At 46.0% G+C, this 14,836-nt stretch overlaps 1 protein-coding gene across 1 annotated transcript in view; it reads right to left on the reverse strand.

Moving 5' to 3' along the window:
- The window catches only part of ABCB27 (transporter associated with antigen processing protein 2), an 83,880-nt gene that overhangs the window by 26,620 nt on the left and 42,424 nt on the right, over nt 1–14,836 (reverse strand). Inside the window, exons 8-11 of the mRNA XM_086797457.1 lie at nt 1,045–1,163; nt 840–950; nt 610–754; nt 319–451 (exon numbers count right to left, since the gene is read on the reverse strand). Of these exons, the coding sequence (XP_086653583.1) occupies nt 319–451; nt 610–754; nt 840–950; nt 1,045–1,163 (508 nt within the window). The remainder of the gene's footprint in view (nt 1–318; nt 452–609; nt 755–839; nt 951–1,044; nt 1,164–14,836) is intronic.

The raw sequence follows: 14,836 nt of genomic DNA on the forward strand, positions 1-14,836 counted from the left end.
CATTTATCATTTGATCCAATACCGGTCATGCCTCATTTTTTATCTCAATCCCTCAAGGTCAGCATAAGCTATCTGCCTTCATGACTATCTGGAGCTCCTCTCACTTCATGCTGCAGAGATTATTTTCCTTCACCGTCTTCATGACTAGTTTCGTGATTGCATTTAGAAGACTTCCACCCTTTTATTACAATGACTCCCGATTTTTTATGTTTCGTTAGGTAAGGGGAAAAAGCAAAGAATACTCATCAAGCGAGAGTTATTGGCTTCCATACAAATGACTCTTCTACTTCTTCTAGAATGTTCAAGGTAGATGCTTACCCTAAAGGACACTTGTTTCCTGGCTGGGGCATTGTTGAAACACGATCTAGAAGCTGGAACACACGCTGGCTAGCACCGACTGCTCTCATGGCCGCTGTGTAGAGGCTTGAAAGAGTAGAAACACTTGAACCCACTACGGAAAAAGGTGATTCTATGAGTAAATACATTAAAACGAAAAAAACGCAGACCACCCACACAGTATAAGAATAGATTGTTTATACATAGAAAACAGAGCCCCACAGAAGAAGGATAACGCTTGATATAGCAGATAATACTGTGAAAAATGCAAACCTGTCAGACTGTATAATATGAAAGATGTCAGTGACCCTGTTGTCATCACTCCCCTTATTGTTAGATTCGCTCCATACACCACGACAGCAACAATAGAAAGCGTTGATGCAGCGGAGACAGTTCCGGAAAAGATTCCAACTACAAACTGCTACAAAATTGAGCAATCAGAGAACTTGAGAAGGTACTATGTATTCCTTGCAAGTGAAGAGACTGCTTCTCAGGAGACTTACCGCTTGCCTAATTCCGAGCTTTAGGCATTCTTCCACTTTCTCTCCATATCGACAGCATTCAAAACCTTCCTTGGCAAAAGACCTCACTGTACGAACTGCGCCAAATGATTCCTGCTTGGTCAAGGCTAAATCCTGTCAACTCTGAAAGAAGGTCTCAGCTTCTGATTTTCAGATAGCTTAGGATGTTTGGAATCACAAGTTATACCTCAGCAATGGATGCAGCTAATGCTGCTGCTGCTTGAGTTTTGTTTGAGAGCTCCCGAAGATAGCGGCCGAATGCTCTTAATGCTATAGAGATTGCTGGAACAATTGCTAGTGCAAGTACTGAAAAGTTGCATTTAAAAGCAATCAGAAAAAGAAGCAAACTGCTTTAAAAGATTTCACATAGTGACATAAGATAAACGAAACCATGACTCTGGAAAACCATTACAGCACACACAACATACCATAACTTGACAAAACAATAATCTACCATGATGTAGAATAATTGACACTGAGACCTCACATTTTCTCCTTGTTGATGCATTTATGCAACCACGGTGTGGGGGAACAAAACTCGCATAAGACAAGCACTACCAGAATCCCACTTTTAACACACACACACACACACACACAGAGCTATACGTAGATGAATACATAGCTCGGTGTCACTGCTCGAACTCATATCCCCCTCCTGGGCAGTAAGGTACACAAGCAAGGTTCCGTAGCCCACCACCGAGTGAATGCAAATATCACTGCGGGACATAGCAAGCTGCCTCATAGCGTTCTTGTCCTCGGAAGCCTGAGTCCCGACAAGCTCTGTTTTGCAAGGAAATCCTTATCTAACAGGATAAATGGGAGGTAGCAAGCAAGCTGCCTCACTGCCTTTTTGTCCTCAGAAGCCTGAGGCCCGACAAGATCTCTTTTGCAACGAAATTCTCCAAGACTTATCCGATTGGATGAATGGGAGCTAGCAAGTTGCCTCACAGCCTTCTTGTCCTCGGAAATCTGCGTCTCGGCAAGCTCTCTTTTGCAAGATAATTCTCAACTTTGGAGAGACTTATCTGATTGGATGAATGGGAGCTTCATAGCCCATATAGCAAAGCTAGAAGAGGATGAGCCATGCCACATTGAGTGCTTCTCCATCCACACACAATGGCCGCGTAGAGAATCGATGGACCATGAGACCATACATATACATACGTGTTTGTATACCCATGCGTACATATATATGTGTGTACAAAGTCCAGACGCACACGCATGCATGCATGCATGCGTGTGTGCACGCGCGCACACACACACATACATACATATATTTATTTATTCATAGTTATATATACATACATGGATTTGAGTGCATATGTATATATATGCATATAAAGTATATTTACATGTATGCATGTGTGTAAGTTTTTTTTTTTGTTGTTGTGTGTATACACATAGACACACTAGCACATATATGTGTGTGTGTGTGTGTGTGTGTCACTTCATACTGCAGATTTATGGACAGCAACTCACCCTTCGGTTTTGGGATTTACATATCATCATAATGCTTTTACAAAATATTGGGCCAGGCTTGATAGATGGTATCTTATTCATGCTCAGCAATATGATGATTATACATGTCAAATGTGGACTGATTATTCTCAACAACTATCTGATCACACTCCACTTTGGCTCAACCTTTCATTTGGTATGCCTCTGGATGATATTCAGCTCTCTTTAGTCAGACATTTGCAGGTTAATCAATTGTATCTTTCTCATGAAAATTCCAGCAAATGATCAGATTGGCTTGTAAGCCATTGTTATCCCATGCTCAGGAGGATCTGGATTTTGCTTGGAACTCTTTTGTACATCGTATTCAAAATGTCATTAAGGAATATGGAAGATGGTACATGGCAGAAACCAGACAGCATATCCAGTGGGCAAAATCATACAAGCAGTCCTTGGTACAGATTAGCCATCAAAGGTCTCTTTCTGCTTCTGAACAGAATTCATTGTCTTGTGCTTCTTCCATAATTGATGCTAATGATAAACGCAAGCTTTCCAAATGGCAGACAAGGGCTAGAGTTAAACCTATGCTCGATAAGGGTTGCTCCTCGAAATCTCTCTTTCGAAATTTACACACGTACAGACAAAGTCAATCCATCATGAGAGTCAGGAAACCCAATGGTCTTTGGACCCAGACTTTATCGCAGCTAGAAAAACAATGTTTGGATCATTTTCAGCTTCTTTTTTCTCTACCATCTTCTTCTACACCTCAGGCTGCATTGGCTCGGAGCAGATTTATTGAGCTTGTTTCTCCTATTGTTTCTTTGCAAAAAGCTTCAATGCTGGAAATGTCCTTTTCAGATACTGAATTGGATGAATCCCTTAAGCATTTGGGTAAACATAAATCCCCAGGCTGGGATGGTTTGACGGTTGAATTTTTTGTAGCCTTCTGGGCTGAATTGAAGGGTCCAATCTTGAAGCTCATCAATGTAGCCTGGCAGCATCAACATCTTCCCTCAGCTTGGAAGCATGGTCTGGTTAAGCTTCTCCCCAAAAAACCTCTGTGTGAGACAATGGATGACTGGAGGCCTATCACTTTGATGCCTGTTATATATAAACTTATTGCTAAAATGTTGGTACATCGGATAAAGGATATCCTTCATGATGGACTTCATCCCAGGCAATATGGTTTTGTTCCAAGAAGGCATATACATGATAATATCTCCAATACTCTCATTGCAATGGAATATGCAAAATATTCTGCTCAAGATGTCTTGGTCATGCAGGTGGATGTGGCAAAGGCATTTTGATACGGTACAGTGGGATTATGTTTCTCAAATCATGTCTAAACTTGGTTTTGGGCCAAAGCTAGTTAATGTTATATGTTGGCTTTACTCAGATTCCACTGCTCAATGCTTTATAGGGAAACATTTGTCTGAGTCTTGGACTCTAGAACGATCAATTCGACGGGGATGCCCTCTCAGTGCTTTGTTCTATGCTATTGCTTCACATCCTTTGCTTCTTTATATGGATCATCTGGTTGATACTAGACAATTAGAGAGGCTTCAGATTTCTGGTTCACGGCCTTTCATTGCACAGGCTTATGCAGATGATTCATTCTTCATGCCAAAGAAAGTCCTCTGGAGCTTCGCCTATTGATGGATACTCTTTCAGATTTCGGGTTGGCAGCTGGTCTAAAAATTAATTTTCAGAAATCAAAACTCTTACCTCTCAAGCATTGCGACTCGCATGCTATCCTGTGGCCCGGGCAGATTATTTATCCGGAAAGCATAGTAAGACATTTGGGTTATCCCATTGGCTGGAAAATCAGAAATAAGCAACAAATATCTTGGGTGCTAAACAAAATTCAGGACAAATTAGAATATTGGAAGATCTCCACTTGGCCATTGCACGTACGGCTTCGAATTGTTCAGTCCATTATTCTGGCTTATGTCCAGTTCTACCTTCTTCTCTTACATTGGTCATCTCGAGATCTTTCTTCTTTTATGTCTCAAGCCATGGAGATTTTTTGGAAAACTAAGCTTCATAAAAAAGCTTTAAGGTTGCTCAAAATGGACCTGCTTTGCTCACCAAGAATGCATGGTGGTTTGAATATTATAAACATCAAATTTCATGTGCTGGCAAGAAAGATCACTATGCTCAAAACCTTTTTTCAACAAGAGCAGCCTTGGTCTATCATGTTGGCAATTTTGTGTGGTCAGATGCGCACAAAGGCTTATGGTCGTTGGTTAGTTGATCCATCGGAAGTAGTGCTTGGCAAATTTCAAGGTAAAATCCCTGGTTGTCCATTTTCTACTTCCTTGATTCAGGATTGGAAGAAAGTGCTCTCTCGCATCAAATGGTCTCCCCATCCTGATTCTATAGCTTCCTCGCTTCGAATGGAAAGCCTACATTGGAGTGCTGTTTTTTACTCTCCCCTTGCTGTACAACAACCAATCAGAGCTTACAATCTTATGAAGTTAGGCATCCGGTTCATTGACGACGTGGTAGATACTCGAGAGCAAATTCTTTCTTTTCCGGTAACATGTCAACAATACAATCTTGGGATGCATCATAGATCTATATGGAAAGCTATTGTAGATCTCTTACACCCTTTCATTCCGATTCCAATATTGGATGTAAGAGACAGGCTTCAAGATTGGCATCTTCAGTCTTCAAATTCAAGATTATCCTCTCAGCCTTTGCATCTATTGACTTCTATACAGGCTTATCGATTGATATTACCTCCTCCATGGATTGCTCATCATGCTAATTCTCTTTGGCATCTGGATAAGTCTTTAGCTTGGTGGAAAGGAAAACTGACATTGATATGGAAGTTGAAAATGCCATTGAAGCAGAGACTCTTTCTTTGGAGATGCATTGTCGGTATTTTTCCAGTGGGAGTGAAATTGGCTCAAAGAAGGATTGCCTCTCCTCTTTGTCCAAGATGTCATCATACGACTGAGAGTATTCTGCATTTATTGTGGTCTTGTTCATATTCCAGAGACCTTCTGGACAAGATCTCCTATTTTTTATCTCTCAGATTTCCTGCACACAGGTTCTACAGGTTTTTCTGGATGTTTGGCATGTTATCAGCTTCTTTGTCACAGTATTCTCTTTTCTTCCATTGGATCAGATACTGGGCCTTATGGACCCTCTGGCTACAGCGAAATCATGCATATCTGAATTCACCCCTTCAGCACCCTTATGAGTTCTTCTGAGCCTCATTGCGGCAGTCCTTATATGATGCCGTACATGAGGAAGATTTGGATGTTTCTTGTGTTCAGCTTTTCTTTTACTGTTTCTGATGGATAGGGCATAGGCTCTTTTCTTGAGCACTGCCCTGATCTTCGTTAGAACTTTTTTACTACTGTTTTTTAAGTTCTAGGGTTTAGACATCCTCTTCATGTCAAACCCTCTTGTACATTTATGATATAATGCAATTTCAACTGGTTTTACAAAAAAAAGTGTGTGTGTGTGTGTGTATAGTAAAATCGTCAGTATAAAACCATCGTGTATACCGATCATGTTTTCGATGTTCTTGCTCACAAACTAACATTGGTTATTTCGTCGGGACGACCCAACAATTTTACCAACGTTCTATGTCCATAGAAAACGCCGGTATCTACATCAATGATCGATGTCTTTACTGACTGAGTATTATAGCAATGCTAGCAAATATATTGATACTTTTATCCACATATATGTCGACACTAGCAAATATAACGACATTTTTTTTGACGCATATATCGACACAAGAAAATATACCGATGTTTTTGTCAACAAAATGCTGACATTGTAAACAAATTCTTTTGGGATTGAATGGGATAGATTGGACCAGAATGGACCAACTTGTCCTATTTTGCCACACTTGGTGCTCACAGGAGACCAATGTTGCAAACGCAGTTCTATGTGCATGTAAGTATGTTGTTGAGAATTTCCTTAATGCTCGTTCCTATGTCAAAGAGCTTGAAATCTTTAACTCTGCCTTTGTAAGTGTCGATGAACTCATTTGTAGACTTTTTTCTCTTCCTTATTTGTAGCATAACCCAGCTACCAAAAGAGATGGTAGTAGGAATATTAGAGCTATTGTATACTATAATAGCTCTAGTAGAGGACCAGGGACAACTAGGACGTGTGAGAGCCAATAGAAAGCAAAAGCAAATGCAAGAAGAGAGCTAACCTAAAATGCCAAAAGAAGAAAGAACTCCAAATCATGCAGAATTTTTAGAGAGAAGACCATTCATTAAATGAGCTCAAAACCTATACATATAGTATATATATATGTGTGTATGTGTGTGTGTGTGCGTGTGTGTGTGTGCACACACGCACACACACACACACACACATGTATGTATGTATGTATGTACGTACACATGCACACATATACATGTATATGGGTATACATATATATATGTATATGTATATACATATTGTCACCAATTGGCCGACCATTTGGTCCATCTCCAGTTTTTGCATCTCGTTCACTTGAGGCCAGGCCAGTGTCTCATGTGAAGAGGCCAGTATTTTGCTGACATGGACGGGAGCCAGACTGGTGCCACCCGTGTGTTAGCAGGATGGTGTCGTATGGACGGGAGCCAGACTAGTGCCACCCGTGTATGACCTGGACTGTGTTCGACCCATGGGATTGTCACGCCATGGAAGAACCAGTATTCGTGCCGTGTTTTGCCTATGGGACTGTCACACCATAGGGAAACTCGTGCCTGGAACTGTCTTACCTATGGGACTGTCACTCCATAGGTGAGTATGTGGGGGTGGGTGCATGATCACCTACCCACACTCCCAAAGAGCTGGCCGCCCACATGCAAGCGTGGGGAGCTAGCCAGCACTATTAGTTTAAACTCCCTCTCCAACCTTAATAAAAAAAGAAGCCCCACGACCACCTTGGCACGCATGATTTATGCGCCTCCATCGCTATCAGTTAGGCTGCGCTTCATCTCTTCGCTCCTTCAGGCTGCGCATGTACACGAGCATACGGCTTCTTCTGTACTTCTGTATCCGGCTGCTGACAGGCTGCGCCCCCTTCTCCAATAGGCGACTGCTTCTCATACAGGTGGCTGCGCCTGTATTACCTGCAGGTTGCTCTACCTATTCAACAGGCGGTTGTCCCCACTTGAAGCAACCCGGCGGTTGTGGTTGTGCGCCTCCAGACAGGCAGCCAATACAGGTTGCGCTGCCCACCACAGCTAGCGCCTATGTGTGTACATGTCTCCAGACGGGCAGCCAAATAAGCTGCGCTGCCCACCACAGCAGGCGGCTGTGTGCTCATCTCCTGCGGCAGTGCTTTTACAGCTAGGTGGCTGGCGGCCAAAACTCTGCAAACTTTGTAAACAAGCGGCCTCATCTCCATCTTCTGCAGGCTGCTCATCCTCTCCTCAGGCCACTGTACCTTCCATACGTAGCTGCTGCTGCTCCTGTTGATGTTTGGGCTCCTGTAGCCAAAAGGCTGTAGTCTATTCCAGGCAGTCACTTCTCTCGACATGCTACTATACCTCGGTGTCTTTCTCAAGTGACTGCACACATGGGTATTGGACTTCCTTCTGCCAACCACAAGTAAGTGAATTTCAGATTTAAGTAAAGTATTTTGTGTTTGAATCTGATAAGGGATTCCCGACTCCCTATACGGCCAACACCCGTTCGGTGCCGGGTAGTCCAAGCTCTATTGGCGAACCTCGGTCCAAAGGTGCTGAGATCGGGAGAGCCAAGCGTTAGTACGAGAGCGCCTGTTTGTGCGTGGTCTCGGAACACCAGTGAGGCGCTCTCCGCGGAGTCCAGTGAAAGCACAGGACCGTAGAGACTGGACCACGCTAGTGGTCATTCTGCTTCGAGCGTCTACTTCAAACGTCGACTTCGAATCTATTTGTTTGGTACTGTTTTCATATGTACATGGACATCATCTGGTTCTTGGAACCCATGGAGCATTGTATTTGTTAAATACTCCCAATAAATATATCATATATTGAGGGGGGGGTAGGCCCGTTCCGGCCCCAGTGCTGGTGTCCATCTTTCCATTTCATTACATTTCAATTTCAAGTTGTATTAAGTTGTCCATTTCAAATTTGTGGTTTTAAAGTTGTGCTATTAAGCGTGTGGGTGTCCAACAGAGTCTTCCCACTTGACGGGATTGGTTTCACATATGCATACATATATATATGTATATGTGTATACATACCTATACATATGTATATATATGTATATGTATGTGTATATGTGTGTGTGTATGTGTGTGTGTGTGTATATATATATGTATATGTGTGTATGTGTATATATATATATACATATATATACATGTATACATATATATATAGGTGTATATACTCTGAATTTACCTCGATGATTGCTTGGCGGATGTGTTGGAACATGAAGTGGCCACTTGTCTTTCTACCTTCCCCAGCATCCGCCGCGCATAGGAAATACATGCCAAGAGGGCAAGACACGAGAATGTTGATGATGCTCCTCCTCCAATCACTCCATCCATCGACGAGGATGCTACATCCATACTTGGCCCATCCCAAACGAATGGGCTCAAGTGATCTACCAATCCTCTCCTTCTCCTCGGTGAGCTTCTTCGTCCTCATGTCGGCGTAGCTCACTCCTGTCCATCCCTAGCATGGCCCGACGGCGGCAATGGCCTTGCCCATTCTCTTCCATTGTGGGGTTTGAAGAACATGAAAAGAGAGATTGCACTCAATGATGGTGTGTGCAATCTCGATCTCCGCCACTTGTTGCCGCTCTTTGACATAGGTCTTTGTGTTTTGAGTGGCATGTAAAGTGGATTGTACAAACCCTCAAGCACCGGCATCATTGAAGGGATGTCATGGTCACTTTGATTGGGAGCTTCACTCCGATCCTTCCCCGACGATATTGACACCCGTCCTTCCGGATGCCGAAGAGGGCATGAGTGTCTCTTCATCAAGCTCTTGTTGTCGAAGAGGTTGGCTTGACCTTGTGTTCTCAGCTTGCAAAATAGAGTTCTCCCTAATCACCTCATCGGCAATGGCTTGTGGAATGGATTGACATCCGGAGATTCCACCTCCTCTCAACGTTGCCATGTGATGAAGCACTCGAGTGATGGTGCTATTACCTTCGAAGGCGCAATACCGGCGTTTCCAACGCCCGCCCCCCGAACCAACAGTGGAGGGTCCAAACACTATGGTGAAACGATCCCATGCGGGATTGGCCAGCTTATGATTATGAGGGAGACAATGTGTGTGTGTAAGAGAGTGTTAGAAGTCATCTCCTGTCTAGTTTTATACACCAGGGCCTTTGTTGTGGGTGTGCCCGCCCTTATGAGGTGTTTTCCCATTTTTCCCCACTCTCCGCATTTTTCCCCTATTTTTCCCATTTTTTCTGAGGCTTGGGAGGGCTGCCAGAGGGTGCCAAGAGCAGTACAGTAATGGCCGACTGGGTGTTTATCAATCGTGGGCACTCTTGCTACTGGCCGACTGGTTTTCATCAGTCGTGGGCACCAGTTTGCTGGCCGACTGCATTTATGCAGTCGTGGGACCTCTTTACTCAGTCGTGGGCACTCCTGATGCTGGCCGACTGCCCTCTAGGGAGGTATATATAGGTCCTCAGCCCCCATACCTCATTTGTATCGTATCGGGATCTTCTTGTGTATATCAGAGCAGAGTTACACGCCTACATCTCAATCTCTCTTGTGCTGTTTTTCTGCCTGCGTTTTTTGCTCTCGTGTTCCCAGATCTGGTCATCATCTCCGCTGCGTATTCTGACATGGTATCAGAGCCCTAGGCTCTAGATAGGTCTTGGGATTTGTGTGAGCAAGAGGGGGACTGTTTTGTGGCTGATTGGTGGACTGTTTTGGGCTGATCGGGAAGAGGAGAAGCAAGAGGAAGGCGGGCTGATTTGCTGGACAGCCACTTGCAAGTTTTAGTTCTTCTTTGTTCCCACCCACCCACCCTTTTCAGAGTACATCCCCGCTATGGCAGATCTGTTTGAGATGGCCGAGAGACATGTGAAGATCCCGACACTCCCCACGTTCCCGGTGGACCGTCAGTTGGACGGGAGCAACTACGGCATATGGAAGGTGATGATGGAATCCGTTTTGGAGTCTTATGACCTGCCGATTTTGTCATTGTTGGTGTTCCACGGCCGGAAGTAGAGGAAGGGGAGTTACCGTCAACCCAAAAGGACCGGGAGGCCCAGACACAGATGTGGGATCGTGTCAACGCCAGGGCCCGTTCGTTTATTTTCCTCAACTGCACACCACAGGTAATCAATCATGTAAAGCATATGACGCTGGCCAGAGGTATATGGCAGCATTTGGCCTCACTTTACAACAGGGTATCACCCATGAAGAGGATTTCCTTGGAAGTACAGATGCGGGTTATGAGCCCTGCAAAGTCGCCGACGATGCGTGAGCATATTAACAAGCTGCAAGCTCTTCAGCAGGAAGTTCTTCAGGCTGGGAAGGAGATATCGTCAGAGGACATGGCCATCACGTTGCTGTCACATTTGCCCTCTTCGTACTCAGCATTTTACTCGTCGTTGATTACCAGTGGCAGGCTCAGCACCATCACGTGGGAGGAGCTTGTGCCCATGGTCCTGGACCAGGAGGAACGATTCACGAACCCTCCTCAGGGTGGAGGTTCGGAGGCCTTAACTGGCCAACGGTCGAAAGGCCATAACTCGGGCAAAGGGAAGGCTTCATCGGAGAAGTCTTTTGAGAAGAAGTCCGACGCTAACCGCGAGAAACTGAAGGCAGAGAGGACCTGTAATGATTGTGGCGACAAAGGCCACTACTGGAGGCAGTCTCCCAAGCGGAAGACTGAGAAGGGTGAAGACTCCTCAGCAGCAATCATGAAGACTCCGGCTTTTGTGCACCTGGAGGTGATGGACACCGATGCTTCATTTTCTTCAGGCAAGGAGGAGATTGGAGGACTCTCCGCAACGGATACCAGGGAGTGGATTCTCGATAGTGGTGCTTCCAGGCACATGACTCCTTCCCGTTCTGGTTTACAGGATCTCTGCAGGCTTTCTGGTCATATTCTTACTGGGGATACGACCACTATCCCAGTTCACAGTGAGGGCAGCATGGAGATAGTTCCCAATGGCAGAGGGGGGAAGCATTCCTCCCAGGTGTTGTATGTTCCGGCACTTCGTTTTCATCTGTTGTCAGTGCATCAAGTTTGCAAGACTGGCTTACGGGTGGAGTTTGATGAGCATTTTGTTGCTCTCCGGGACAAAGCAACATGCCAAGTGGTTTGGGAAGGTGGAGTGGAGAATGGAGTTTATAGGCTTTCAGCACTCTCTCTCCCAGGTCCTCAGGATTGTGATGAGTGGCAGTCTGGTAATGGCTACTCAAGTGTGGATACGCTGCAGGTGCGGGCTTTCCGAGACCAGATGGTGGATAGCTTGCCAGTAGATGGCCGCAGTTGGCAAGAACTTTCCAGTACTGATGTTGGTAGTTCTTGTGTTCGTGAGTCAAAGGAAGCTGAACAGGTCACTTATGCTCTGATGTCTCGTAGTGTTCGGGACATAGAACTTCCAGTAGTTGAGGATGTTCTTTCCACGTGGACCTTTCGGAAAGCCAGGCAGGTGGCAGGTGCTTACTTGCAGAAGGAGGTGGTTTCTCCAGGTTTTGTGGTTCCGGATTCAGAGGGGGTGGTTGACAGGTTTCATCAGGTTTCCAGGACTTGTTTGTGCACCATAACAGGTGTTGATCCTTGTGAGCAGTGTGATGTCTCTATGACTCAGAAGCTGTATGGTTCATTGATCTAGTTGATGGACACCAGATTGGACGGGAGCTTCCTCATGAGACGGTTGAGCTCATGGTAGCAGATGTCTCTTTTGGAGGCAGGATTGTGTTTCCTGTGGTTTCTGCGACATGCGAAGGATCAGAGACTCTTGTACACAAGAGGGGCATTGTTGGATGGAGTCCGACTCCACGGTTGGAGTGACTCGGTTTGGGGAGGAGATCGACTGCACAGTTGGGTGTTTATCAGTCGTGGGCACTCTTGCTGCTGGCCGACTGGTTTTCATCAGTCGTGGGCACCAATTTGCTGGCCGACTGCATTTATGCAGTCGTGGGACCTCTTTACTCAATCGTGGGCACTCCTGATGCTGGCCGACTGCCCTCTAGGGAGGTATATATAGGTCCTCAGCCCCCATACCTCATTTGTATCGTATCAGGATCTTCTTGTGTATATCAGAGCAAAGTTACACGCCTACATCTCTCTCTCTCTCTTGTGCTGTTTTTCTACCTGCGTTTTTTGCTCGTGTTCCCAGATCTGGTCATCATCTCCGCTGCGTATTCTGACATGGTATCAGAGCCCTAGGCTCTAGATAGGTCTTGGGATTTGTGTGAGCAAGAGGGGGACTGTTTTGTGGCTGATTGGTGAACTGTTTTGGGCTGATCGGGAAGAGGAGAAGCAAGAGGAAGGCGGGCTGATTTGCTGGACAGCCACTTGCAAGTTTTAGTTCTTCTTTGTTCCCACCCACCCACCCTTTTCAGAGTACATCCCCGCTATGGCAGATCTGTTTGAGATGGCCGAGAGACATGTGAAGATCCCGACACTCCCCACGTTCCCGGTGGACCGTCAGTTGGACGGGAGCAACTACGGCATATGGAAGGTGATGATGGAATCCGTTTTGGAGTCTTACGACCTGCCGATTTTGTCATTGTTGGTGTTCCACGGCCGGAAGTAGAGGAAGGGGAGTTACCGTCAACCCGAAAGGACCGGGAGGCCCAGACACAGATGTGGGATCGTGTCAACGCCAGGGTCTGTTCGTTTATTTTCCTCAACTGCACACCACAGGTAATCAATCATGTAAAGCATATGATGCTGGCCAGAGGTATATGGCAGCATTTGGCCTCACTTTACAACAGGGTATCGCCCATGAAGAGGATTTCCTTGGAAGTACAGATGCGGGTTATGAGCCCTGCAAAGTCGCCGACGATGCGGGAGCATATTAACAAGCTGCAGGCTCTTCAGCAGGAAGTTCTTCAGGCTGGGAAGGAGATATCGTCAGAGGACATGGCCATCACGTTGCTGTCACATTTGCCCTCTTCGTACTCGGCATTTTACTCGTCGTTGATTACCAGTGGCAGGCTCAAGACCATCACGTGGGAGGAGCCCATGGTCCTGGACCAGGAGGAACGATTCACGAACCCTCCTCAGGGTGGAGGTTCGGAGGCCTTAACTGGCCAACGGTCGAGAGGCCGTAACTCGGGCAAAGGGAAGGCTTCATCGGAGAAGTCTTTTGAGAAGAAGTCCGACGCTGACCGCGAGAAACTGAAGGCAGAGAGGACCTGTAATGATTGTGGCGAGAAAGGCCACTACTGGAGGCAGTGTCCCAAGCGGAAGACCGAGAAGGGTGAAGACTCCTCAGCAGCAATCATGAAGACTCCGGCTTTTGTGCACCTGGAGGTGATGGACACCGATGCTTCATTTTCTTCACGCAGGGAGGAGATTGGAGGACTCTCCGCAACAACGGATACCAGGGAGTGGATTCTCGATAGTGGTGCTTCCAGGCACATGACTCCTTCCCGTTCCGGTTTACAGGATCTCTGCAGGCTTTCTGGTCATATTCTTACTGGGGATACGTCCACTATCCCAGTTCACAGTGAGGCCAGGATGGAGATAGTTCCCAATGCAAGAGGGGGGAAGCATTCCTCCCAGGTGTTGTATGTTCCGGCACTTGGTTTTCATCTGTTGTCAGTGCATCAGGTTTGCAAGACTGGCGTACGGATGGAGTTTGATGAGCATTTTGTTGCTCTCCGGGACAAAGCAACAAGCCAAGTGGTTTGGGAAGGTGGAGTGGAGAATGGAGTTTACAGGCTTTCAGCACTCTCTCTCCCAGGTCCTCAGGATTGTGATGAGTGGCAGTCTGGTAATGGCTACTCAAGTGTGGATACGCTGCAGGTGCGGGCTTTCCGAGACCAGATGGTGGATAGCTTGCCAGTAGATGGCAGCAGTTGGCAGGAACTTTCCAGTACTGATGTTGGTAGTTCTTGTGTTCGTGAGTCAGAGGAAGCTGAACAGGTCACTTATGCTCTGATGTCTCGTAGTGTTCGGGACATAGAACTTCCAGTAGTTGAGGATGTTCTTTCCACGGGGACCTTTCGGAAAGCCAGGCAGGTGGCAGGTGCTTACTTGCAGAAGGAGGTGGTTTCTCCAGGTTTTGTGGTTCCGGATTCAGAGGGGGTGGTTGACAGGTTTCATCAGGTTTCCAGTACTTGTTTGTGCACCGTAACAGGTGTTGATCCTTGTGAGCAGTGTGATGTCTCCATGACTCAGAAGCTGTATGGTTCATTGATCTGGTTGATGGACACCAGATTGGACGGGAGCTTCCTCATGAGGCGGTTGAGCTCATGGTTGCAGATGTCTCTTTTGGAGGCAGGATTGCGTTTCCTGTGGTTTCTGCGACATGCGAAGGATCAGAGACTCTTTTACACAGGAGGGGGATTGTTGGATGGAGTCCGACTCCACAGTTGGAGTGACTCGGTTTGGGGAGGAGATCCGGACACGAGGAGATCTACTTAT

This window comes from Cibotium barometz, chromosome 65 (assembly GCF_041138505.1).
Source record: "Cibotium barometz isolate CiBa-2024 chromosome 65, ASM4113850v1, whole genome shotgun sequence".
NCBI classification, from domain to species: Eukaryota; Viridiplantae; Streptophyta; class Polypodiopsida; order Cyatheales; family Cibotiaceae; genus Cibotium; species Cibotium barometz.